At 42.9% G+C, this 27,908-nt stretch overlaps 1 protein-coding gene across 1 annotated transcript in view; it reads left to right on the top strand.

Moving 5' to 3' along the window:
* Positions 1 to 618: 618 nt before the first annotated feature.
* LOC130706842 (homeobox protein cut-like 1) overlaps positions 619 to 27,908 on the top strand; it is a 45,685-nt gene continuing 18,395 nt past the window's right edge. The window contains exons 1-3 of the mRNA XM_057539507.1: positions 619 to 697; positions 789 to 1,396; positions 26,174 to 26,303. Of these exons, the coding sequence (XP_057395490.1) occupies positions 619 to 697; positions 789 to 1,396; positions 26,174 to 26,215 (729 nt within the window). The 3' untranslated portion in view covers positions 26,216 to 26,303. The remainder of the gene's footprint in view (positions 698 to 788; positions 1,397 to 26,173; positions 26,304 to 27,908) is intronic.

Genomic DNA, 27,908 nt, shown 5'->3' with positions numbered 1-27,908 from the left:
AACAACATTGAGTGAAAGGTACAGGGATTTCCCACGTACCCCTGTTCCCACATATGTATAGCCTCCACCATTATCAACTACTCAGCAGAGAAGTATATTTGTTACAATTGATGAATCTACATTTACACTTCATTAGCACCCAAAGTCCATAGTTTACATTAGGATTCACGCTTGGTGTTGTATGTTCTCTGGGTTTTGACTAATGACATTATCCACCATTATGGTATCACTTAGTTGGAATCAAAGAGTATGTAGCCTTTCAGATTGGCTTCTTTCACTTAGTAATAAGCATTTAAAGTTCTTGCATATCTTTTCATGGGTTGATGGCTTATTTCTTTTTAGTGCTGAATAATATTCCATTATCTGGATGCACCAGTTTGTTTACCCATTCATCTACCGAAGGGCATCTTGGTGGCTTCCAAGTTTTGGCAATTATGAATAAAGCTGCTATGAAACATCTGTGTCCAGGTTTTTTATGTGGACACAATTTTTCAACTCCTTTGTGTAAATACCAAGGAGTCCGATTGCTGGATCGTATAGTAAGAGTATGTTTAGTTTTGTAAGACACTGCCAAACTCTCTTCCAGAATGGCTGTACTATTTTGCATTCCCACCAGCAATGAATGAGCATTCCTATTACTTCACATTCTTGCAAGTATTTGGGGCTGTCAGTGTTTGGATTTTCATTTTTCTAATAGGTAGGAGCATTGTCTTTAATTGGCGGGGGGGGGGGGAATAAAGGAAGTAACTCAGATATTCATTAATATCAATAGAATGATCTTGATTAAGCATGGTCAGTCCCTGAACTAGTGTCCTCCCGGACTGGGGAGTGCAGCGCGGGGCGGGGACTCGCAGAGAGGAGAACAGCGCATCAACCCCAGCGGGAGGCGCGCAGGTCTCGGGATGCGGAAGGCGGGCAGGCGCCGCGCTCCTCTCCGCCCCCACGAGCAAGACGGTCACGTGCAGCGGAGGGGCTGACCTCCGCGGGCGGGCCTGGGAGGGGCGCCGCGCAGGTGGTTCAGGGTCGCCCGAGGCTAGGCGCGAGGCGGGCGCTTGCGCAGCGCGGGGCGGAGTGCGAGCCGGGGCCGGAACCGCCGCGGGTCGGGAAGGGCGGGGAGGAGCCTGGGAGCGCGCCGGCCGCCGCATGGGGAGGGGCGGGGCGGAGCCGCGGCGCGCGCGCCCGTCGGAGGGGGCGGGACAGAGCAGCCATTGGGCGCGCTCAGGTTGGCCGCTGGGAGCGTGGGGCGAGCGTGGACCGCGGCGCGGCGGTGCGATTCTTTTCCCGGCCCTTCTCCCCGCCCCAGGCGAGGGCACCGTGTGGCGGCGGCGGCGGCGGGGCCAGCGAGGCCGGAGGCGGCGGCTGTGCCCGGGCATGGTGGTCTGGGGCAACGCGGAAGGTGAGCGACCCCCGGGCCGGAGGCGGGGGTGGGGGCGGGGTGGGACTGGCCTCGCGTCGCCGGGCGGTGGCCCAAGCGCGGGCGGCCTGAGGCGGGGCGGGGGCGGCGCGCCGGCCCGGTCCCCGCGGCCCTTGGTCTCGCGGCCTGTGCGGCCCGCGAGAAAAAAAAAAAAAAAAAGAACTTAAAAATTGAGAGTTGCATATATAATAAAATGGCATGAAACTATACACAAGCATTGTCCCAAAACCAGTTTGCTGGTTTTGATACTGTAATATAGTTAGGTAAGATGTAACCATTGGAGGAAACTGGATGAAGCATACATAGGACTTCTCTGTACTATTTTTGCAACTTCTTTTTTACCTCTGATTTTTTCAAAATGAAAAAAAAAGTCAACAATTTTAGTGCTGTTTTCTTGTAGATGAAATAGTGTCCCGCCATGAAAGCAATGAATTACTGATAAAAACCGAGGGCTACATCTCAAAAACATCATATTGAATAAAAAAGCAAATAGCATAAAAAGATATAGTATAAAGCTCAGAACATACAACCTAAACAATATGTTATTTAGAGATACAGCTATGAGAAAATTAACAAGAAAAGCAAGTGAATGATAAGACACAAACTTGAAGATAATGTTTATCTCAAAGGACTAACGGAGGGTATGTGACCAAGAAAAGGGATTCAGGGTCCTCAAAGGTGATTGTAATGTTCTTTTCCTTAAATTTTTATTAATCACTATTTTATAACAACTCTGAAGTCTTAAAAATGTATAAACCTGATCTTTAGCATTTAATAATCACCTTTATTGAAAAGAGTAAAATTAAGTGAAAGGTGAATAAAATTCAGCAACATTAAACATGTGTGCTAGAGCATATAATTATAAGAGCATCTAAGAGAAGATTGGGTTCTAGTTTAAATTCTGGTCTGACTAATTTGGGGTTAGTAGGTTTTGGTCAGTGGTTTTTGAAGGGCGGTCCCTGGGCCAGCAGCATTAGTACCACTTAGATATTTGTTAGAAACGTAAATTCTCAGACCTTCCCCCAGACCTACGCTCTTGGGGAAGAGCCCAGCACTCTCTATTTTAACACAAACCCTCCAGGAGGTTCTGATGTGCACAGACTTTTGAGAGTCACCAGGAAGTTCAACTTTCTCACCCATAAAAATAAAAGATAAAACTAGATCAGTGTTTCCCATAGTGTGGTAGATGTAGTACTGATCATGTGCAAGATGTTTTTAAGTGATAGACACATCACCATTTAAAATTTTATTTATTGTAATGTTTGTTCGACTAGTACAGATAGCTTACCAAACCCATAAGTTCACTGATGTTGTGTCATACATTGCTAAGTTAAAAAGAAAAGAAAGGAAAGGAATCAACTTAATGTAAATATAAATACTAAGGCAAAATAGTAAGGTATGTATAGCAGAAAGTAACACAGCATTGTAAATCAACTATACTCCAATAAAAATTTAAAAAGTAAGGTGATATGAGAATATCACAAAATTCCTGGGGTTAGTTCTTAGATATTAAAGTTTCGGTAGTCCTGAAGAGGATCAATCTTGAAAATATTTTCCATTCTAAACTTCTGAGACTTCATGTGCTTGCTTTTCTTACAGATCTGCCTCCTTAATTTTGCTTTTTAAAATTCAAGCTAATACGTTAAAAATTTAGTCCACACAGCTTGTGTTGGGAGAGGAATGGCCTGTTAATGTGCTTTTGTATTGGGGGATACTTATCTGAGATTGAAAATTTAACCATAGTTAATGGAAAGTGTGGATAATTCACATGCGAATCATTAAAATTAAATATATTAAGGAGAAATCTGTTTTGAAAACATGATTTAATTTTAGAAGCACTTTCTTTCACTACGTGTAGTATTTATAGTGGAATAGGCAGATGGTTTTATGTAAGGAAATGAGGTTTGTGGACAGTAAGAAACATATTTTAATAATTAGGGATTTAGACTTTGAAAAGTCTATACAAGTTATAAACAGCTACAACATGACCGGCCCTTTTGTTAAAAAGTAAATTGATTTATTTATTTATTTTTGGCTGCGTTGGGTCTTTGTTGCTGTGTGTGGGCTTTCTCTAGTTGCGTCGAGCGGGGACTACTCTTCCTTGCGGTGCGTGGGCTCTAGGCGCGCGGGCTTCAGTAGTTGTGGCACTTGGGCTCAGTAGTTGTGGCTCGTGGGCTTAGTTGCTCCGCAGCACGTGAGATCTTCCTGGACCAGGGCTCGAACCCGTGTCCCCTGCATTGGCAAGTGGATTCTATAGCACTGCGCCACCAGGAAAGCCCATGACTGGCCTTTTTAACTGGCATTTTAAATAGCTTTTTTGCGATGTAGTTCACATACAGTTCACCCACTTGAAGTGTACAATTCAGAGGTTGTGTATAGCCAGAGAGTTGTGCAGCCATCACGGTGCACAATTCTAGAACATTTCATTACCCCAGAAAGCAACCCTATATCCATTAGCAATTATTCTCCATTCCCTCTACACTCTCAACCCTAGGCAACCACTTATCTACATCTTATTTCTAGGGATTTGCCTATTCTGGGCATTTCATATAAATAGAATTTATATTTCATATAAACATGATGATATGTAGCCTCTTGTGACTGGCTTCCTTAATATAATATTTTCAAGGTTCATCCGTATTGTAGCATGTATCAGTACTTTATTCCTTCTTATTGCTGAATAATATTCTGTTCTATTGATATGATATGTCACTTGATGGACATTTGGGTTGTTTGCACTTCTTGTCTTTTATGAATAATGTTGCATGTGTGAACATTCATGTACAAGGGTCTGTGTGAAAGTATGTTTTAATTTCTGTTTTATAGCTCGGAGTGGGATTTCTGGGTCAGATGATGACTGTGTTTAACATTGTAAGGAACTGACTGGATCTAAAATGCATTCTCATTCAAAGCAAAATTACAAGTTTGCTGAAAAACTTAAATACATTTCTGTTCTAATTTATAATAAGGTACCAATTTTGTTTGTCAATGGTTTTATTACAGAATATCTCTCTAAAATGATATTTGGCAAAAATCATCATTAAAATACATGTTTTTGAAAACAGCAGCTTACAAACGGCTGTTCTACATCACAGTTTATCGTCATTTATCAAAATTGTCACATCTTCTGTGACATGGTTCTTTCTCTGCATATTTTATCGCTGCCTGTGTCGTTTAGCATTTAGGGGAAAAAAAATGTCATGGAATCTGCTTCCTGAGCTGATGATTGAATTCAGATTGTTTTGGTTGACTTTTACAAATAAATTACATGTTAAGAAACTGATGGTAGTTTTTTTTCTAAAATTCTCGTTTCAGCAATAATAAAAAACATACTTCTAAAATAAAAACATAACATTTTGTAGTCTAGCTGCATCTGACACTTGATATTTTGCTGTGTTGCCCTATTAATATTTTGAAGTTATAAGGAGAGATACTTTTTTGTGTAATGAGAATTTATGTTCAGTAAATTGTTGATATTTGACCTTGTCTTACTTTCTTCTAATGCTTTCCTAAAGGCTTATGTACTAAATTACCTACCTTTAGATTTCTTTTTAGGAAAGGTGTTCAAGATATTTCTTTTTCATACCTACTTGTGAAATGAGGTTTTTAGCACCTCCTTGTTATGAAGGAATATTTCTGAAAAAAATAAGATAAACAACTAAAGGCAGTGAATAACTGAAGTAATAGAGAAGTGGTAGTATAGAAAAAAGATGCTCCTCAGGGAAGAGAAAGAAAAAATACCAGTTGGACTTGAATGGATAAGATTTATTTAAAGCCTTTCATTGCTGCATGAAGGATAAACAAAAAGAGTAGTAAGGCAGCATGAGGCATTCAGTGTCCTTGTAAAGAAGACAAGAAATATCCTTAATCTCTGAATCTATAACTATATGATTCTACACATAGATCAGCTAAAATCATCCTTTGTTTTATTTCTAGTAGGGATAAGCTGTTGTATGCACAATATTGTAATGGATGTTTGTAGTGAAGACTTGAAGCATTTGGATCATTTGGGAAGTAGACTCAGACAGGGTTTAGTGTGTAGAATACTTGTAAGCATGTGCCCTTGGGAACAACATAGTGGGAGGGAGGCAGAGGCGTCAGGATTGGGCAGAAGCTTACGTCAAAGTGTCTCCTTGGCCAGCCTTCCAAGAGAGGTTTGTTGATAGCTTGGATGTGGGGTATGACAGAAAGAGGTGTCAGGATGATTTCAAGGATTTCAGCCTAACTAACTAGAAGGACGAAGTTGTCATCAACTTCATCCTTTGAAAGGAGGTTTGGTGGAGAAGATCTGGAGTTAGGTGGGCCTGTTAAACGTTCGAGATCTGTAAAACATCTATTGGCAGAGGATGAGTTGGTGAGTCCATATGTGAAACTGGAGCCCAGGAAAGAGGTCTGCAGTATACATAAACATGGGGGTGGTCAGCATAGGATAGATGCTAGTTAGACCAGGAGACTAGCTGAGACCACCAAGTGAGCATGTGTAGACTGACTTGAGGATGAGACAGGGCTGAGTCCTGGGACACTTCAGCGCTTAGAAATTGGGGCAAATAGGGGAAACCAGCGGAGGAGACTGGGATGGAGCCCCAGGACCCAGCACACTGCTTAACAGCAGTGGGTAGTAGATGTTTATTTAGTGGATAAATGTCCAAAGGGGAGGGAAAATAACATGGGACAGTGATGAATTTTATTTCTCCAGGTAGAATAAATTAAAAGGTGAAAAATAGGATCAACTGTTATCTATCTCCTCGGTGAATGGGTGGGGAGTGAGTCATGGAAATTAGAATAAAAATAGATGTGTTCTTTTCTATAAAAATAGATGTGTATACATATAAAATAGGAACCGTTCCTTTTAATAAACTGAAGTATTTTTAATGCAGTTACTTTCTTTTAATCTTTATGGTACCTATTGTGCTTGTGTGGCTAATTCTTCGAGCAACTGTATAAAAATGTCCCTTGTGTATAGAGATGAATCCAGTTCTTCAGATTGATTATTTCTATTGTTTGTGAATATGCTTTAAAGTAGCACATTAAGTAGTTGAAACTCATTTGAGAAATTATCCTATATTTGTATCTCTCTTCTTGGTACTAAATGACAGAAGAATTTCATTTATATATTTGCTTCCATATATTTGATAATTTACAGTAGAATTTTCAGTGTTCTTCATGGTTAAAATTGGTACTAAAGGTGATTTGGAAATTGTGTTGAGCATGTATCTTGCTAAACTATAGAAGACAGACATTTTCTTCAAGGATTTTATATTCTAGGTGAAAAAGTTAAAACATTTATGGAAAGGTACATAAACAATTTTCTTGGGAAAATATACAGTTATGTCATTGAAACTCTGAGTCCTGTCTTCCACTGAGCGGGACATTTATTAAAGAATAGACTGAAAGTAGAAATATCTGTAAGCTTGAATTTTGACAGAATGAAAGAAGAATACAAAAATCAAGCTCACAAACTCAGCTGCCTTGATGTGGATGAAGCTTCTGTGAACAGACAGCTACTGTCCTTGAATAATAGTTCACATATCTTTTAAAGTGAATTAAGCTTTGGTTGCATTGGACCTGACCTGTCGGTGAGAAGGAGATGGCTGAGTCCAGGGAGGCGTGTGAGCTTTCTCAAGACAGACTAGAGTCGCTGGTGACTGAGACAAGTAGTGAAACGTTATTTCAAGGGTTGAAATGTGAATAGGAACCAGTGATTTAACAATGCTCATCTCTAACTTTAAGCCTTTTCTTGAGCCAGAAACCTTGGTTTTTTATGAGAGTTTGAGATTCCCTGAAGATACAACCTAGGTTGGACAGTTACCCAGCTCTATTATATATTTAAGCTCAGGAAAGTTATGTGAACTGTGTTACTGCTTCTTGTTTTTGTGAATTTTTGGTCCAGGCTTTCAGAAAGACCTGAGCTGAACTCTAGGACAAAGCTTGTGGTGACCACCATTGCTGTTTCAAGCCACTGTCCTCTGTGTTTCTTTCTGTCATTCAGGAATTTTGTTGTCATAGCTCCTCTATTACTGACGTGTGTGTGTGTGTGTGTGTGTGTGTGTGTGTGTGTGTGTAGGGGGGTGTCCTTCATTTGTAAATTCTGTAATCTTTGGACCTTGGATGGAGATGGTAAATACAGAAGTCTTAGAATAGAATTGGTCCCAAACTATTTTGAGAGAAAACACAAAGCATATTAAAACTTACCTTTTCAATTAAAGCATAGGGAAACCATTCACAAAAAGGGTGCAGAAGTTGATGCTGTTGTTTATTGTGTTATCTGCTGGTTATAGACCTTCATTTTACGGTTATTTCTCTGAAATGCAGTAAAAAAAAAAAACCCCAAAAACAAAAAACAATGCCTAGCACCATAGCAGCCCCTATGAAATGAGGCATATGCTGTTTCTAAGACTCACAGCATGTTTTTCTGATACTGTGTTTGCCCATAAACATGTTGATGGTAGGTGCTGTCTGAGGCAGGGGCGGTTTTCCTATGGAAATCCTCTCTTGAACATACTGGTTTCTGATTCCCCTTGAGGAAGAATGAAGCTCCTTTTTGCTTCCTTAGCAAATTTGATACTTCAGGTATTAATAACATAGCCAGTGGTTGATATGTATCTTGATGACTTACAGGTCATCATGATGGCTGCTCTGTCATAAGTTGCTGTGGTTTCAGAGCACGTTAGAACTCTACCCAGCGTTTTGAGGTGGGACGGAGCTGAGGTGTAATGAAAGAGAAATTCCCTGCACAGCAGTGGTGATGCCTTAACGATAAAATCATCTTGCTCGGTCTCAAAATCACTGGGTCTGCCAGCAACAGCATTAGATGTGAAGTCTGACCTGGGCTTCCATTTTGATTTTGCCATTAAAAGCGTTATGACTTTGCCCTCAGCACTTCTGCGAGTCTAGAGGAATGTTAATTACTAAATGAAAACAAATTTATGAGATCCTTTTGATGGAGTAGAGTGTAATATCTGCTGAGTGCCCCAATATACATTCAGCCCTCTAGAGGAGAAGACTTATAAGTGGTAAAGAGTAGGCTGCTTTTGGAGAAGGAAGCGTGAGGTGAGATGGCAAATTTGGGAATACGTTTTCTAAGGAAGGCCTTGGAGGAGGCCATCATTCTGTAAACCTGAACTTGAGATACAGCAGTGTCCGTTTTGGGGATAGGAGGTCTCTGGGGCATTTATGATTGGGAGTGTGTGGAAATACTGATTCAGAGCCACGAGACCCTGTGACATTGGCTGCATCTAACCGAGGTCTTTCTCATTTAGGGCCCCAGACTAGGGAAGCTACAGTTATCTTCTGAAAGATAGTAAAAAAGATGATCTTGCTGCTCTTAAAGTGAAAGAATCCAAATTTTGGTGAAGAAATGTTTTAGGGACAGGATTGCCCCCATGTTTTTATTTTTTATTTATTTATTATTTTTTTTTAAACAATTTTTTTTTCCAATGGGAATTATTTATTTATTTATTTATGGCTGTGTTGGGTTTTCGTTTACTGTGCGAGGGCTTTCTCTAGTTGCGGCAAGTGGGGGCCACTCCTCATCGCAGTGCGCGGGCCTCTCACTACGCGGCCTCTCCCGTTGCGGAGCACAGGCTCCAGACGCGCAGGCTCAGCAACTGTGGCTCACAGGCGGGCCTAGTCGCTCCGCGGCACGTGGGATCCTCCCAGACCAGGGCTCGAACCCGTGTCCCCTGCACCGGCAGGCAGACTCTCAACCACTGCGGCACCAGGGAAGCCCCATGCCCCCATGTTTTTAATATCACTCTTGACTGATTGTTTATTTCGCTTCTTATTTGGCGAAAAGGATATGGAAGTTCAGGTTGGGAAAATTACTTGGAAGAGTTTCTTAAGAATAACCTCATTAGATAGTTTGTGTGTAGATGTGAGAATAAAGTTTTCTTAGAAACAAATGATTTTTTTTATAGTTCAAATATTTTATTTTCCTTAAAGATAGGAGTAGATTTTATAGTTGGAGACTCTTGCTATTATTTAAGCAATAACCAATAAATGTGAGTAAGTAGCAATTATTTAGGAAGAATGATATAATGATGAACTATTGGAAAATATAAAAACTATAGATAGCATTGTGGAATTGGAAGGGACTTATCACCTGATTTTATAGACAGTTTATCTCATTATTCAGCCTCCTCACTGTAAAATGGTAAAAATATTAGTTGATCCAGAGTTATTTTAAGGAATAAAAGAGAATTTATTCATTCAACAATTATTTATTAAGTGCTTACTATGTGCTGAGGCACATGCAGGTTCAGAGGATGTGTCTGTGTATTAGAAAGAAGAAAATCCTGGCCTTCATGGATTTTACTGACTAAGAGGCAAGAGGCTTTACCCAGTGATGACAAACGTGATGAGGGCTTCCAGTGTGCTCCCTGCAGTGGTGTTTTAGACTGAACACAGTGCCTGATAGTTGTGGTATGGTAGAAGAAGACTAGCACCAATGTGTCTTGGATGCAAAGTACACCCATTATCTCATTTAAATCTAACACCAGTTCTATAAACTAGGTCTAGTTTCCCCCCTTTTACAGCTGAGCAATGTTGTGTTCTTTTAGGTCTGTGATCAAATCATGGTTATTAAATAAATTAATGAGTAAACTTGGACCTAAAGTGTGGTCCAAGGTCTTCAGCCAGATAGTGGCAGAGCTGGCACTAGAACTGGTTTTGACTCAAGCTCAGGGCTCCTTTCATTGTACCACATTGCCCCTCAGAGCGTGCATGGGCAAATAATCGTTATGTACCATGGTAGATAGGAAGAGTGCACAGTTTCAGAGATCCCATACTTGCCAATATGAAAATCATTTCACACAGTACAAATAATAACAGTGAAATCAGGGCTGCTGGCATCCTCAGTTTTAATTCCCATCGCTAGTTCTATTCAGTTATCCAGTGAGATGGACTTTGAGCTGTGGATTTAGTGTATTAAGTAATAGGATCCAACTCGAAGTTTTCTCTGGCAAGCTATTGGCTGTGAAGTAAATTCAAGGCTATTCATCCAAAACGTAAGGTGTCCTGAAGTAGATGTATATGTCATCTTGTCTAATGGGTGGGTTGTGTGAGAGATTTTTCTTTCCAAATTGAGTCATTGGAGACCATTGCTCCTGTTACTGCCTTTGAAGTCCTGCAGCTGGTGAACCTTTGGTAGTTGAGATTTCTTTCTCAAAAACCAAAAACCAAAAACATGTATTATAAGTATTTGTAGTCTAGTCGTGTGTGGGTTACGTGTCTTAATTAGTAAAGTTCTAGTGAATGTCTTGGGATTTTATAAAAACTTCAGTAATAACAACTAAAAATGAACATTTCTGATCCTTTCTCGTGACCCCATAATCAAATCCAAGTCAGTTTCTACTCTCTGCCTGCTATCCTCCAACTCTGAACCATCTTGAAAATACTTGTTTTTTCTAAACATTGTTAGTTTAGGGAGTTACTTGGAGTGAGAGAGTCTCTTTCCTTTGGCTTCCTTTGGGTCAGCAAAGCAGAGGAGTTAGTTTTGGAGGGTTCTCCTTCTATGCATCATCAATTTTAGTCCTTGGCAACGTCTCTAGTCCCAAAGAAATGATGTGGGACTCCCCACGTCTTCCAGGATTTTTAGAAGGCATGTGATGTATTAACAGTACCTGTGTCTCTTCTGTAATTCATTTGGGCTCTGCAAAATGCCAAAGTGTATCTAATAGAGCAGTACAAGACATGTGCCTATTTTCTTAAAAGTCAACCTTAATTTCGTGTCACTCCAGTCTGCCGCTGGTCTACCCAATAATTAGGATTTTAAGGCTTATGAGTAGTTAGGGGCGCTCCTAGTCCAGAAAGGAGATGCAACTGAAAATATGACATATATTGGCACTACCACTGCAGTGCTTTGGGTTTAAATATTCATCAGACAAAACTAAACTCTATGAAATGAATGCCAGGATAGACCAGTCTCATCCTGATTTCCTGTCTGGAGTCTATTGCTATAAAAGGTGTATATGTTTATAATTCCTATATATAGGAATATTCCTGCTATAATTCCATATATAATTCCTAATTATAATTCCTAATAGTCCCTTGCTTCTGTAGAGCAGTGTTTCTTTCCCAAGCACTTAAATATGTTTGATTGTACCCTTGCACCTGTCTTTTAAGGCAGACACACTCAAGTTGACACACAGTTTTTCTCATGACAGGGACCAGTTGTGATTTATGGCCATTTACAGGATGTCAGTGATGTGGAGAGGGTACATTTTGAGCGAACAAGGCTATATATGTATATCCTTTCACTTGGCAATAAAGAACATGGTAAAAAGCTGTTTTCTTCTCAGTGAAGAGCCCTTAGGCTAACTTCCTATAATGTTCACCTAATGTGTTACTATGTTCAAGTCACCGTAACAAATATTTCTTGAGTGCTTGCCTCCTGCAAGGTATTCCACTGGCTGAAGTGAAAGTTTCTGTGAGAAGCCTGATGTATAGAATTTGGAAGTAAAAAAATGCGGTGTTAGTGTGGGTCTTTACTGCTTTAGTTGAAAAGAAAGTGTTATGAGGTAACCTGTCTTTTCCTTTATGAATTTGGCTTGTTTAGTAAGAAACATATTAACCAAAGATGAAAGGTAGATTCAGAAACATTTATTCACTTTTAATATGAGTATAAACTTTCATTTTCACCAGAAATTCCTGAACACCTTGATTATAATAAAGTACAACCCTGATTTTGGCGTTTAGGGCCAAGGATAAAAGATTCGTAGACTTACTGAAGAGTAGATTCTATGAAAGCACAGACTCCTGATAAACGCTGAGTGCGCTGTAGTCCTCTAGATCAGCGGTCCCTAACCTTTTTGGCACCAGGGACCAGTTTCGTGGAAGACAGTTTTTCCACGGACGGGGGGTTGGGGGTATGGTTCAGGTGGTAATGTGAGTGATGGGAAGCGGCAGATGAAGCTTCGCTCGCTCCCCGCCACTCACCTCTTGCTGTGCGGCCAGGTTCCTGGGGGGTTGGGGACCCCTGCTCTACATAACTGTCCTAAAAGTGGAAGAACCAGTCTTTTTGTTGGTGAGGACCCAGTGGCCTCCATCCTTGTAACTACTGTGATATAACCTGTAGTGTGTGATTGATAAATAATTTAATACTGTTGACAGGGGTATTTGTTGCTTATTTTGTCCATTTGCAAGCAGTTCTTTCTTCCTCATGATACTCCTTGCATTAATAGTTGAGCGAAATGACATGATGAGTCAATAAGACTGCTTTCCCTGTGACCAGAGTTGTCAGGACAAGTCAAGGTCTAATCAGACATTTTCATTTCATTAAGCTGGACTTTTGCCAGAGCCTTTTGGAAGCCAGCATAACACTTGTTCTTGCAGGTCATTGGCCCAGACACAGTCACATGATTACACCTCCATGCGAGAATGTCTGGGAAATGTTGTTTTATAGTCTTGTTTCGGAATAAAAATCAGGCTTCTGACGTTAAGAAAAAGGCTACTGCTGAGCTACCCCAATTCTTTTCCCTACCTCCGATTTCTTCCTGATACTTAGATGGAAGATCTGGCTGTATTCCTTTTCTTGAACTCTGTGTGGCATACTTGGGTACTTCATGTCCTAGTCTTTCAACCTGAGAGGAGGATCCTTCAAGTTTTTGCAGCTTTCAGCTCCATGAGCTCAGTAGGAGTATCCTTGAAGCAAAATAAGAACGGGGTGTTGCATGCTCTTTTTTTTTTTTTTTTTTTAAATTTCAGATTTTAATGATCAATTTTAGTTATCTATGCAAAGTGATTCATGCAGATCATAAAATTCTTAGAGGAAAAGGAACCCTGGGACAGAAGACATGGGTCCACTGAGGGCGGTAGTCGTGGTTTGCAAATAAAAATTGTGACTGCAGCCAGAAGAAGGAACAGTGGGTGCTGAGAAAGGAAATGACAGATAACCATTCCTAGAGGCTTTATTTGGCTTTTTAGAAATAAGTAAACGAAAAGTTCCCTCTAGTTTGCTGCTTTGAGTCTTCCCTTTGAACACATCATCTAGGCAGAGTTGACATAGATGGTTCTTTTAATTTAAAATCTCTGTAGTCTTCAAACAAGGAGGCCCCATGCAGGCAGTCTCATAGATGGTTGTACATGAATTACCCATCTGTCTTCAAAAAAGGGAGTTTCTGATTTCCTTCTAAGAAAAGGATTTGCAGGATGTGGTGGGAATGAGGTGAGTGAGGCCTTCAACTTCCATGCAGTTGCAGACATTTTGGAGGCAACTTGAACTCTTTGGATCATACTTTAATCCCTGATACCTAAGGATGGCGATCCTAAGTTCAGCATCTGGGTGGTATTCATGAAAGACTTCTGGTTGAATAAGTTAGGAAGGATGCTCATATGAATATGCCCCATCACCTTATTATATGCCCCAGTTTCTGGGCAGCCTGCAGTACCGAGTTCTGACCTGGGATTAGGATGCCTTGTGTGGAGCTAGTGCCACTGCAGCTCTGAAGTCTCATCCAAGATGGTTATTTTCCATGTGCTTCTGAGTAGCTGTTTCTTTGGCTTTCTAGTAGCATGGATACTCAGCATAATCACAGACTCCTAGATATGGAAGTATCTGAATGATAATGTAGTCTAATTTCGAAAGAAATGAGATGAAAGAGGCCAAGTGACTTGCTTCAAGGTATCTGGTAGAAAAACTGGTGTTAGAACCTTGGTTCCGTGTTGTCAGTCCAGTGCTGTCTTGCAGTGCACTGAATTTCTCAGAGAAAATGAGACTAAATGCGGTGTTTTTCTGTGTCCTCCTTTGCTCTTGGTACTTAACAGACCTGGAATCTACTCATGTATGTGTCAGGTTTTAGATCGGCAATAGGCTCACTGATTATGGAAATAATTGGGGAGATGTGGTATGTGTGAAAGTTTCAGGTAAGCGAGGCAAGGGGTTGTTGTGGTGGATTGGGAGATGTTTGCCAGTTCAACTCACATTTCTGCAGTGCGTGATGGGACTTGGGGCTCTTCTTTCTGTAGCTTATTAACAGATAAGCTGTTTCGCTGCTGGAGCTGCTGAATCTACAATAGCCTGAATCAGCAAGAAGGAGGTGTGATTAGTCACGTGGACTTAGGCCTTTCCCATTGCCAAGGCTTGATATATTCACATCTTCCACTTTTTTTTTTTCCCTTCCGGTTTTACTGAGATATAATTGACATACAGCACTGTAAAAGTTTAAGGTATATAGCGTAGTGCTTTGACTTGCATACATCATGAAATGATTATCACAGTAAGTTTAGTGACCATTCATCATCTCATATAGGTACAAAATTAAAGTAGAAAAAAAGTGTTTTTTTTCACATCTTCTGTTTTTTCCTCTTTGTAGAGGCTCATCACATGGAATGATAGCATGTTTAGTCTTCTGTGTTACACTTGGTTTAGTCCACGTAATTACATGTAATGTAAAATTACATACAGTGCAAATCAGTCAAGAGGCTATCTTTCCTTCCTCCATCTCTGAGACATGGGTGACCACAGGAGGCCCCTCTGTTGACATTTCTTGCTCTTGTCGTGGCCCTGTTGCCAATCAGTCTAAAAAAATATTTTTCTGTGAATTTCTTGTGAAGTTATTTACATGAAAAGTTTTCTAAACGTATGTAATTCAAACTTGATTCTTTGTTTAATGCCAGTGCAATTTTTATGGACTAGAAAAACAATTATATGAATTCTAGATTTTCCCGGGAAATCTATAACATGCAGATCTGAAGTTCATATGGGACCTCTGTCTCCTCGTGAGCCCTAGGTAAGGTACAGTGAGGATGGAGAGGTGGATAAAGGAAGGAGTGAGTGATGCTTCATTGGGGAAGGTGAGCAAGGTGGCCAGATAGGTTTGTTTCATGACAAAGAGTGTGATTTAAGCACTTACTTTCTTTTGAAAACATCTCTTTTCACCATCTCCCTATCCTGATATCACAGGAAGAAGGAAAAAACCAAACAAACCTGTTGCCTCATTTCCTAAAGCAGTGATTCTCAAACTTTAATGAACATGCAAGTCACCTTGCCTTTTAGAAGACTGCCGACTCTGATTTAATAGTGGTGGGGCAGTGGTTCTCAAAGTGTGTTCCTCAGAGCAGCAGCTCTGGTTCCGCCAGCCGTGTTAGAACTATAAATTCATGGACCTCGCCTGACCTGCTGAATTAAAATCTCAGAGGATCGGCCTCAGAAGCTGTTTCTACACATTCACCAGGTGATTCTTGTGTACCTTGAACATTTGAGAATCACTGCCAGTGAAGCTATTCTCTTGGGATTTTCCCAGGCCTCTGGTATTTGCTACTCTGTGATTGGGCCTTGGTATTATTCCCTTGCTATTTAGCAATTGAAACTTTTGGGCAGAGATTTTACTTGAGGCTCCTGACTGGATGTTAGTGTCCAGCAAGTCAACTGGCTCTATTGAAGTATGTTTCTTAGTCCTTCACCACTCTCTCTGTTATAAGCCTGATACTTTGTAAAGCAAAGATGCCATTTCATGGAATCATGAACATCAGTACCATGGCTAGACACCATACATAACATGGCGATTGGGTAATACCTTAAAAGGTAGACTGAAAAAGAAACCGACGAGATAAAACACCCCAGAAGAAAACGCTCTTGTAGATTTTCAGGGGTTTTACATCTGAATATCAACTGAGTCCCAATTCACAGATAGTTTCAATCATATTAATAGCCAGTGGGCGTTGTTACCTAGGTTCTATGCCTGCTTGGTTCAGATGAGTGCAAACATGCTTAGCAGTGCCTTTACCAGTGTTGCCATTACTGGTGAAGGAAGACTATTTTATAATAGGGATTGGATTCTCTCAGAAGTCAGTTTTCTTAAGGTATTTGCAAAGGATGAATGTTACCTCCTACAGTGTTTCAAGAGCTCTAACTTTACCTTTCTGAAAGTTTTATTGATTTCTTCCAAAGGCTATAGCTGGAGAAATACGCACTGTATGTTTGTCAGATCGGTTACAGGGTCTCCAATATAGGTGGGCTGAGGCTGTGTTTGTGCTTTTCCTCTGGGAGGTTTTTCATCTTAGAGAAAGGATCCATGTGTTTTGAGAATCTCTATAAAGCAATGAGAGGAGTTCAAAATGTATTAGAGTATTCGACAAGTGCTCCAAAGAGGGCTATTTGGGCACAAGGTCTAGATGCTAATGTATTATGTTCTTTGAAAACAGCTTAAATGTAAGTACATATAAGAACCCTAGTTAAGATTTAAGGGTAATGCTGTAAGATCTCTCATAAAGGATTCACAAAAAGTGCTGCAATTTTGTAACCTTTCCAGAAGCAATACAGTGTATGTTCACCCCTCATTTGCAACTTGAAGAAATTTATCCAGTTTATGCGGAAAATTGAAAAGAAGCAGATGCTTATTCCTAAGCTAGAGTTTTGAAGGCCAACAATTAAAATAAACATGTCTCTGCCAAAACTTGAACTAAATTAAAAAATTTAGCATATAAATTAAAGCTTACCTAAAACTAAATTTATCAAGGAAATACATTTGTTTTGCATTACGGGTTTCAATGATTGTGAAAAGGCTTCATTTTTATGGAACACTGAAGATTTTTCAAAGTTTCCAACAATTTATTAGACAATTGCACCACTGAAAATGAGTTACGAGTGTCTGGCTTAAATGTATGAACTATTAGCACATCGTTGATGAGCTTAGAGAGAGATGTTAAAGCAGCCGTTATCCTCCTGCAGGTTCATGTTCCTATTCCCAGGGGACTGTAAGAAACTGGTTTGTAGCCTGAAAACAGATAAAGCCATGGGCTGAGGATATACGTAGCATCTCTTCTCTCCTATTCGTTTGTTCTTTCTCTTGGGAATCTGAATTTTGGGACATTGCTGATGAATTGCTGTCAGGCATGGGTACTCTTAGTTTATTGCCATAGAAGAAGAGAGAGATTACTTCCTTGTTTGCAGTACCTGTCTGCTCTAGTCCTGTCTGTACAGTGTTTCCTGATTAATATTTCCTAAACACCTACCTCATAACTTTTTTTCATTTACTCAATATTTATTTAGTTCTTGTTTTCCCAGCTTTCTTGAGGTATAATTGACAAATAAAATTGTATATATTTAAAGTGTACAAACTGATTTGATACACCTAGACATTGGGAAATACTGGTCCTGATGAAGTTAATTAACATTTTCATCACCTCACATAGTTCCCCTCTACCCCCATACCCTTGTTTTTTGTTTGGTTTTTTTTTTTTTGGTGGTGAGAATGCTTAAAGTCTGTTTCAGCAAATTTCAAGTATACAAGACAGTATTATTAACTACTGTAACCATGTTGTACATTGGATCCTCAGAACTTATTCATATTCTTCTTAAAAGTGAAAGTTTGTACGTTTGACCAACGTTTTCCTGTTTCCCTCATCTCCCAGACCCTGGCAAGGACCCTTCTATTCTGTTTCTATTAGTTCATTTTTTTTTTTTTTTTTTAAGATTGCACATGTAAGTGATACCACGTAGCATTTGTCTTTCTCAGTCTGACTTTTTCCATTTAACATAATGCCCTCCGAGTTCATTCATGTTGTCACATATGACAGGATTTCCTTCTTTTTTTTTTTTTTTTCCTTTTTTTCCCCTTCTTTTTTATAGCTAAATAATATTCCATTGAATATATATACCACATATTCTTTCTTCATTCATTGATGGACACAGGTTTCCTTATCTTGGCTATTGTCATAATACTGCAGTGAACATGGGAATGCAGATATCTCTTTGGGATACTGATTTCATTTCCTTTGGATATGTATCCAGAAGTGGGATTGCCGGATCATTCGGTAGTTCTATGTTTAACTTTTTGAGTCACCGCCATACTGTTTTCCATAGTGACTGCACCAATTCACATTCTCACCAACAGTGTACAAGGGTTCCCTTTATTCATATCCTCACCAAGATTTGTCATCTCTTGTCTTTTTTCATAATAAACATTATAATAGGTAGTGAGGTCATATCTCATTGTGGTTTTGATTTGCATTTCCCTGATGATTAGTGATGTTGAGCACCTTTTCATATATCCATTGGTCATTTGTATGTCTTCTTTGGGGAACTGTCTATTCAGGTCCTCTGCCCACTGTTTAATTGGATTTTTTTTTTTTTTTTTTTTTTTTGCTATTGAGGCATATGAGTTCTTTGCATGCTTTGGATATTAATCCCTCATCTGATAGGTAGTTTGCAAATGTTTTCTCACATTCTATAGGTTGCCTTTTCATTTTGTTGGTTGTTTCCTTTGCTGTGCAGAAACTTTTTAGTTTGATGTAGTTCTACTTGTTTATTTTTACTTTTATTGCTTGTGCTTTTGGTGTCAAATCCAGAAAGATATGGCGAAGACCTATGTCAAATAGCTTACCACCTATGTTTTCTTCTAGAAGTTTTATGGTTTCAGGTCTTACATTTAAGTCCTTAATCCATTTCAAGTTAATTTTTGTCTATGGTATTCTTTCACATGTGGGTATCAATTTTCCTAACACCAGTTATTGAATAGACTATCCTTTCCCCATTTTGTGTTTTGGGCACCGTGGTCAAAGGTTAGTTGACTGCATATGCATCCCACATAACTATTTTCCTGAAAACTTTCAGTTACTCCTGTTTGCTGTGCCAGGATTCATGGCCCTCAGTTTACTGTTCTATTTTCATTGATCCCTAATCATCACTCTGCTTCAGTCAGTCCAGTGATTTTCCTTCTTCCACCTCATCTCAGGTTCATGCAAAGTAGCTTCTTGGGCAAAGTTGCCTTTTCTTTCTAAACAGGTCCAGTCAGATCATCACATATGACTGCTTGTACATATAGAGGAAGGCAGACTATCAGGAGAAAACTATTTTAGGATTCTATGTTATAAACATTTTAACTAAAAAACTTTTAAATTTAACGAGTTCATGCTTCTTAAAAAGAAAATGCTGAACACAATTTAATCCTTTCTAGATAAATTAGAGTGACATTATACACAGTAAAAATAAGTTGCATTGTAGTGATTTCTACTAGACAGGTAAGGTATTAAGGACTAGTTGTCCCTGTATTAAATGAACCTGGGCTGTGTCTTTCTCATTGTTTTGTACTCTCTAATTTTTAATGTTTTTTTTCTTTTGTTTTTTCTCTGTTGCTGTCAGTATCCTTACTGCTGAATCTGTCTCTAAGTAGAAGTACTTTTCGTTTCTGATATAATTTTTTTAAATTTATTTTATTTATTTAATTTTGGCCGTGTTGGGTCTTGGTTGTTGTGTCGTGTTGATGCTGTGGCTTCCCCTCCTCTCCCTGTCTTTGGGGAGCGACCCTTTTGTTATTCCTTTACGTAACATTTCTGGCATTTCAGGCGGGAGCAGATATAAGTGTTTATGCTCATTCCCCATATTTACCTGAAGGTTCTCCTCTTTTGCTGGGCTGGTTGCACCGGCCTTTGGTGGCTACTGCATTGTCCACACCTCAGGCTGCCCTCCTGGAGACTGTGCGCAGGGATGTAGGGATGCAGGGCTACTAGCTGTGGCAGGAACGAGGCGACGTTTAAGCACGGGCCCTGGTCTGAGCTACAGCTGTTGAGCATTTGCTGTAACGCGTATTAGCTGTGTGTCCTTGGACAAGTCACAACCTCTCTGTGTTTCACCTGTGAAATGGGGGTTATAACAACACTTACCTGAAAGGTCAGCTAGATAGTGCCTGCAAAACACTTTGCTGCTTCCAGCACAGAGTAAGGGCTCAATAAATTGGAGCAATCGTTATTATTATTAATATAATTAACATACTATCGTATTTCTCAGAGATAAGAACATCTCTGTATTATCATCATTACATCTGAGACTAGACCAGATAAAAACAAGACCCAATTATAATAATTTCTACCATGGGTCTTCTACCAAGACCCATGGTAGAAATTAGAGAAAAGTCCAAATGATTTCCACCAAGTTATGTATTAAATCGTTTATTTATAATTATATTATTATTTATCATTTTATTATGTTATTTTATTCTTTGCTATTTATTTCTGTATCTAGTTATTTATGAAGCACCTGCTACGTAGCTGGTGCTATATACCGTAAGCCCCATGGGAACCAGGCCACAGAAGTGTGAAAGTGCAGACTCTGTCTTTAGGGAGCTTACATTTCAGCCAGAGAGAATAGTTAAAGAACAGCTAAATACTGAGTCATTAATTACTGGCTGAAGTGAAACAGGGATGAGCAAGGAGATGGTATGGGGGTTAGATGAGGGGAAACGTGGCTTGGGGGAAGATGTGGAATTGGTCTGGGCTTGGAGCATGAGGCAGGGCCAGATGCACCAAAGGAAGGACAGGGTCAGAAGCAATAGGAACCCCTTTCCCCACCCAGAGAGGGAGGGGAAGCTTTGTGTTTGCAGATCACAGTGAGAAGGGGGGGGGGGGGCCAGGGGCCGCAGAGGTCGGGTGTAAGGTCGGACTTTGAGGTGTAATCAGATTGTGAGCGGCTTAGAAAGAGGGGCGGACGGGCTGGCAGTTAACGTGGCAGACACTGGCTCTCTGGGCAGGAGGATGGCGGGGCGGATGGTGCAGCAGGTCCCTGGGGCTTTACTCCGGTCCCCATCTCACCCTCAGCAGAAGGAGAACTCAGAGGGAAAGTTTCCAAACTCGCCTGAGAAGCTGAGTGATGGGATGAATGAAAAATTGATGTGGGTCATAAATATTGTAGGAGAGAATGCACCAGATTCCCTTAAGGGTAAAGTTCAGGGAGAAACCTACTGCTGCGGAGGAAAGGGGTTCCGTGGGGGAGAGAGGGGGAGGGAGGGGGATGCCCATCGGGGGTCCCGCGGTGCCACTCCCAGTATCCGGGGCCCCCGGGTCCTTGGAGAAGCTGCTGCTGCTCAGCGATGCTCCTGATGGAACAGAACGGCCAGTGTCCATTTGGTGAAGGGCATGGGGGCAGAGATGCTCCGTCTCCCTCAGCCTCAAGGCTGCTGCCCTGGATTCCTTTCAGCTTCCTCAAGGGGCGATGCAGATGTGACCCCAGAGAAGCTGAGGTCTCTGCTGAGCTCGCTGATGCTGGCTGACACTGGATAGCCCTCCTTTTCCACCAGCCCCACAAGCTCTTCCTCACAAGGCTCTCCATGGGGTCTGGGCGGAGTCCACAAGTCTCTGTGACCCTAGGTGGTCCCCTAGAGGTCAGAGTTCCGGGGCTCTGAGTCATTTTTCTGGTTGCCTCTTTGCTCCACATGCACCTCGGAGCACTGGTGCAAAGATCTTGGTGATGAGTCTTTGCATCCAAATACCTGCTGGTGAACTTTCTTCCGAGAAGGAGCACAGACAGTGAAAGGAGGGAGGCGGAGCCTTAATGCTGGCTCAGGGGGTCAGCCCCCCTGCCCGCATCCCCAGTGGCTTCTCATCACCTGTCTCTGGCGGTTTATTTCAGGAACACTTGAGATGGGCGTGTAGTGTGAGGGGAATAGTTACAAGCCACCAAGGCAGGGGTGGGGAGCGAGAACAGTCTTGCTGGGTGGTGGGCTGATAAACGTTCACCAGCTCTTGGGGGTAGGGGTAAGGGAGGCACCTTGACTGGCAACGTCTGCTGATTTCTGTGTGTTAACACTCTCACTGTGAGCCAGGTCATGTCAGCAACAGGATGCCAGGCGGCTAACACAGTTCCCCAAGATGTAGCAATAGACTCACCCAAGCTGGTAGGCACATGCCTGGCCCCACTGTCTTTGGAAGCTTAGAAACCTGAGTTGCCATCGTGCTTTCTACCATCAGCCACAGCGAGACTGGGTATCTTGCCTCCCTGTCCCTCAGGTGGCCAAGAGTTTGCCTTTCTCTGGACCCACGGTAGGTTATCATGGTAGAAATTAGAAACTGGAAAGCCAGGGGAGCTTTGGAGAGTCCCTCTGGGCTCACTGACTGCTGATGGCATCGGAATCAGATGCAGGAAGGAGGGAGGGGCTGGTAGGAACCCCTGCAGTTGCCCCCGAGACTGAGGGATGGGCTGGCTGGCAACTGGTCCAGCTCTCCCTGCCTACCAGGGGTGTCGTTGGCAGTGCCTCCCACTGGCTGAAAGGTTTCTGATACCCCTGCCAGCCCTCTGAGTCTGTGTTGATGACAGCTACCACCTACCCAGCTCCATTACGGGTCAAGCACTGTGCTGGCTGCAATGTAGACCTCATCTCAGTCAGTCTCACAGCCACCCTAGGAGGTAAGCGTGATCTTGACCCCCACTTTACACACAGAAACCGAGGCTTGGATTAAATAACGTGCCCAAGGTGATACAGTTGGTAAGTAGCAGAGCTGGTTCTGTTTGACAAGAGCTGGGGGGAGTCAGCGCTGGGGGGGAGGGGCGGGGGAGGGGGAGCGGGAAGCCGGACTGGGGCCAGCTGCCCTGTCCCTCCCGGCCCCATCCTGTGGCAGCCAGGTGGGCGGCGGCATCTGTTGGCAGCTCTGGGTCAGGGGCGTCCACTGGCTCCCCCGGCAGGTCTTGGTGGGAGGGCGAGTCAGGCACTCTGTTCCCAGGAGGAGATGGCGGATCTTAGGCTTAATGATGGGCCTGCAGTACTGGCAAAGCGGGGATCACTCTGCCTGCTGGGAAATGTCCTAAGGAACCCAGCTGAGCTGCAGTTACGGAGGTAGATTTCCTGCTCTTTTCCACATCTCATGATTAATCCAGAAGCCTGAGCAGCGTGTGTGATGAGGCTCAGCAAAGTGGCTGTGGGCATCTCCAGCCTCCTTTGCAAGCCCCGCTTTTCCTCTGGAGTAGGTGCCCTGGAATCTGGGCCAGCCGTACACATTTCAGCAACTCGATTACAAGAGACAGAAGAGGCCGGGTGTGTGGCACCAATAAAACCGCACACACCCTGTACTTCTCTCTGCCTGTTGCTGGTTTGTGCATTTCCCCACCACACCTCCCGAGAGCAGTTTGTTTCCCGGAAGCAGCAGAAGAGAGGTCGGGAGAAGGAGATGCCTTATTGTTGTGAACGTGATGGACGTGGTGGCACCACAGGGGACTGGACACCAAGGCAAAGACTCCAGTGTCTGATGAACTTACTGGTTGAACTTAACCGCTTACTGGTCTTTGGCAGGTAATCAGCTTCTAAGAGTCTCTGTTTCTTCATCTGTAAAATTGGATCACGGTACCTGCACTCATTGATTTAACAAATAATATAAACATATAAATCCATACTCTGGCGTATTCTAGGTGCTGGAAATCAAGCAGTAAACAGAACAGTCTCTCCTCTTCGGATGTTAATAGTCTAACATGGGAAGATGGAAAACGGCAATGACATCTGTGTCAGGTGGTTATGATACTTAGAAGAAAAATAAAGCCGGGCTGAGGGGTAGGGGAGACAGTGTATGCATGTGGGGATGACGTTTCTTAAAGGACAGTCAAGGAAGGCATCTTTGATAAGATGATACTTAAACAGACCCTGGACGAAAATGAGGTGCCATATAGATGTGCAGGTACGGCAAAGAGCGAGTTCAAAGGTGCTGGAGTGGGAGAGTGCTTGGCAAGTTCAAGGAGCATGAAGAAGCTCTGTGTGGCTGGAGGGGTGGGAAAGTGGGGGTCAAGGAGAAGAGGGCAGAGAGGGTGTGTGTGTGTGTGTGTGTGTGTGTGTGCACGCAGGGGCTGGTTGGATCATACAGCCTGGCAGGGTTACTGTAAGTGAGATGGGAAACAACTGGTGGCCTTGAGCAGAGAAATGACCTGATGTATATTTTAGAAAGACCACTCTGGTTGTTCAGTGGAAAGTAGCTTTTAAGACTGTAAGCTCGGTGCTCTGTGACCACCTAGAAGGGTGGGATGGGGGGGAAGAGGGAGGGGATATATGTATACCTATAGCTGATTCACTTCATTGTACAGCAGAAACTAACACAACATTGTAAAGCAATTATACTCCAATAAAAACAACAACAACACTGTAAGTGGAGAAGCCAAAAGACCAGGTCGGAGGTGACTGCATCTCCAGGTGAGAGAGGAAGAGAGCTTGGATTTCAGCAGTGGTCGTGGTGATAAGTGACCGTCAGAATCTGGAAATATTCTGTAGGTAGAACCTGTAGGATGAGCTAGTGTGAGGGGTGGGTTGGGTGAATAGTGAGACACAAAGAGACACCTCGAGATTTTGTCCTGAGATTGGGATTGACACGTACACACTACTGTGTATAAAACAGGTAACTAATAAGGACCTACTGTATAGCACAGGGAACTCTACTCAATACTCTATAATGGCCTGTACGGGAAAAGAGTCTAAGAAAGAGCAGATATACGTATCTGTATAACTGATTTCATTTTGCTGTAAGCCTGCAACTAACACAACATTGTAAATCAACTCTACTCCAATAAAAATTTAAGAAAAAAGAAACAACACTTTTGCAATAAAAAAAAAGATTTTGTCCTGAACGATGGGTAAACTGGAGTTGTCACATATTGAAACGGAGAACTGGGTGAAAGGAGAACCCTTTGGTTGTGGGGTGCAGGAACCAAGAATTTGGCTTCAGGCGCATTAAGCAGCAGTAGTCTGTTGGATACCCAAGTGGAGGTGATGGGTAGACAGAGGCGTGTGAGCATCCGGGGCCCCGGGAGAGGCCGGGGCTGGGATACGATCATCAGTGTGTAGTTCATTAACAATCTTGGGGCTGCATGAGATCATCAAGGGAGTGAGTGAGGGTGGAGAAGAGGAGTGGGTGGGACATTCCAAGGTTTAAAAGTCAGAAAAATGAGACAGAACCAGCATGAGAATCAAGAGAGCCTGCTTAAGACGGGACAGAGTACAGAGTGGGTGCTCAGTAAATCACAGCCACTGCCATCACCATGACCATCGGTATTTTCATGGTCAGAGTACGGAGAAGTGAAGTTTGAAGCCAAAATAGCAAGAGTTCAGGAGGACGCACTTCATCTACTTTTTCCTCTTTTCCTTCCCTTTCCTCTGGTTGTGCATCAACCGTGGTCTCAGACTTCCAGCTACTTACTAGAAATAAAACAAAACCATACAAAACTTCTGGGCACCTTACAAGCCCACAACTCAGTTCAAGATATTCAAGAAGAGCTGAGGTCTTTGGGTTGTTGGTAGGGTGAGTAATCGCTGAACAGAGTCTGGGAACTGGATGTGACTTTCTCCTCTTACCAACTCACTATATGACCTCAGGCAAGTCCGTCCCTGCCTCAGTCCTGGAGGAGGATAGAGACTTCCATTCAGGGGAGAATACTGATTAGCTCACCAAGTTTCCTACTTGGATGGCATCTCTGCCATTTGCTTTTCTCCTCTCCAAAGCATATAGATCCTATCCTCAATTATTAAAGCAAGATAACAGTGCTTTTGATTTCCCTCTGAGAGTCTAACCTCGAATTGTGGGCTGTTTAGTACTTACAAAGTCTGGGAGAGGAGTGCCCTTTAGGAGTGACCATCCAAGGTCCCCCGCCCCATCCACCCCTGTAGGCAGTCTGAGGCAGATGCCTCTCACTGGTCTACCAGAAGGCCAATGACTTGAACCATATTAGTTTATTTCCTTGTATAATTATCTTCACTGAATTGCATTTTAGGAATCATGCCCTTGGCTTTCATTAAACATCCTTGAAACAGTCATGCAAAGTTCACTGCTGCATTTGCACGAGAACTACTGTTGCAGACACGACCTATACGCTTCTGGAAAAGACTTCCTGAGTGTTTTTGTGAAGCACAAGTCTGCGGGATATTAATAAAAATTTCATTATGGGAAAAGTTGAGTGAGTTTGGGGAAAAACCCAGGTGTCTTTCTTAAAGGTTATCTAAGAGGCTTTACTAACAAAAAGTACAGTGGGTCCTTAGAAAGAGGATAAACTGCAAGATTTCCCATTTTGTCGACCCTTAGAATCCTGTTTTGGTGGTGCAGCTCTTGGGATCAGTGCTCTGAGCACCCAGCAGAAGAGGCTCTGAATGCTTCGGGCTCAGTTAGTCAAGCACCGTGAGCTGCAACAGGGAACATACAGACAGGAGGCCAGGTAAGCAAGTGACAGGGGAGCCTGCAGGGGGATGAGCAGCGAATGGGCAGCTGGCTCTTCCGTGCACAGCGATCCTGGGTGCCTGGGGTCCCAAGAGGCTTTGCAACGTCCTGGCTGCATCAGATATTAACTTTGCTATTCATGGAGTTAGGGGTCCTAGTCTCAAATATATCCCTCAGTGACCCTCCTGTACAACAACACACAGAGTTAAAAGATTTTAAAAAATAATCCATTGTTAGGAAAAGGACACAGAGACATGTGCTGTGTTTACAGTTTCATGGGCGAGATGGGGAGGAATGCCACTCGCTCCGACAGCTCACTACCTAGGAAGACCACTGAGAGTCTCTCCCCTCCTCTCCCGCAGCTGGAGTCTCTCTCTTTCACTTCCTGACGTGCACACCCCGTCAACCCTCAAATTTCAGCCTCCGAAGCGCCGAGAAAGCCCCTTGGGGAATACTCTGCTCCTCCCTTTCACTGGGCAGAGCGACCAGCACAGGTGTGTGTGCAGACTGCCTGCCCTCCTATCCATGCAAGGTGCATTATTTAGAGGCTAATGATTTCATTGTAAAGTGGGAAGTGAAATATGTTTCGCTAAAGCTTCCAAAGCGAGGGAGGAAGGAGGGAGGAAGAGGGTAGGTCAATGGGTAAATATGATTGCCTGATGGTCTGGGTCCAGCCATCTTCCTAAGGCTGTATCTTTAACTGGGAGGTACAGCAAGATGATCGATAGCACAAGCAACCTTAGGAGAACCACACCGGCCAGCCCGGATCAGCAGAGTCTGTGTGGTGAGATTTAAGGGGGTGCTTAGTTGGCCCTCCAGCTGCAAGTGTTTGCCAGATGACTTGTAACTTCACCACTGGAGCCAAATTCCTTTGACTCTTAGGGCTCTTTCTGCATTCAAGAGCCCTTGGAAATGAGAAATCCCTGAAATGGGTTGTCCCCTGCTGTCAGCTAACCCTGACGCTCAGGAGTAGAGTTGGGAGTAACGGGACGCCGTGTACCCGGGGTCCTTCCTGGGCGTGTGTAACTCTGAGGCTAAGACAGTGAGACTGGCAGTTTAAGAAGCACCTCCAGGACCATGTCACCTACTGGCAGGCGGAGTAAGGACCCTGCAAGGTGGACAGACATACCTCTTCTCTTATCATTTGAGGGTTTGAGAGAAGAGGCACCGGGAGTTTAGCCTGAGCCCTTCCCACAGGTCTAGAGGTGGGAAGAGAGAGGGATGGGCTTTGACCCTGGACGGCTCCTCCCTCCAGGCCAAGACCCTGGAGGAGGTTTAGTTTGTATCTTCAGAGGGGATGGGGTGCCCAGGCAGGTGACTGAAGACTTTATCTCCGAAGGACCCAGCATTAGAGAGCTGAACAGCCCCAGACCCCGCAGGCCGGGAGAGCTTCTGGGCATCCTTCCGTGGGGTCCCATCACCTCCCTGCTGGAGGCAGACTGGGTACCAGGACTCTGCGGTGAAGCCGACTGGGGAGCAGCTTCCTCCAGCCTCTCCAAGCACAGACGTCAGCGGCGAGGCTCAGACGTGGTGGCTGTGCTCTGTCTCTGCACAGGCTTGTGTACGCGCAGCGGGGGACCCACGCAGGGGACCGGGGTGGGGA

This window comes from Balaenoptera acutorostrata, unplaced genomic scaffold (assembly GCF_949987535.1).
Source record: "Balaenoptera acutorostrata unplaced genomic scaffold, mBalAcu1.1 scaffold_814, whole genome shotgun sequence".
Taxonomy (NCBI): domain Eukaryota; kingdom Metazoa; phylum Chordata; class Mammalia; order Artiodactyla; family Balaenopteridae; genus Balaenoptera; species Balaenoptera acutorostrata.
The sequence above is the reverse complement of the archived record's forward strand: the minus strand, read 5'-3'. Positions and strand labels throughout refer to the sequence as shown.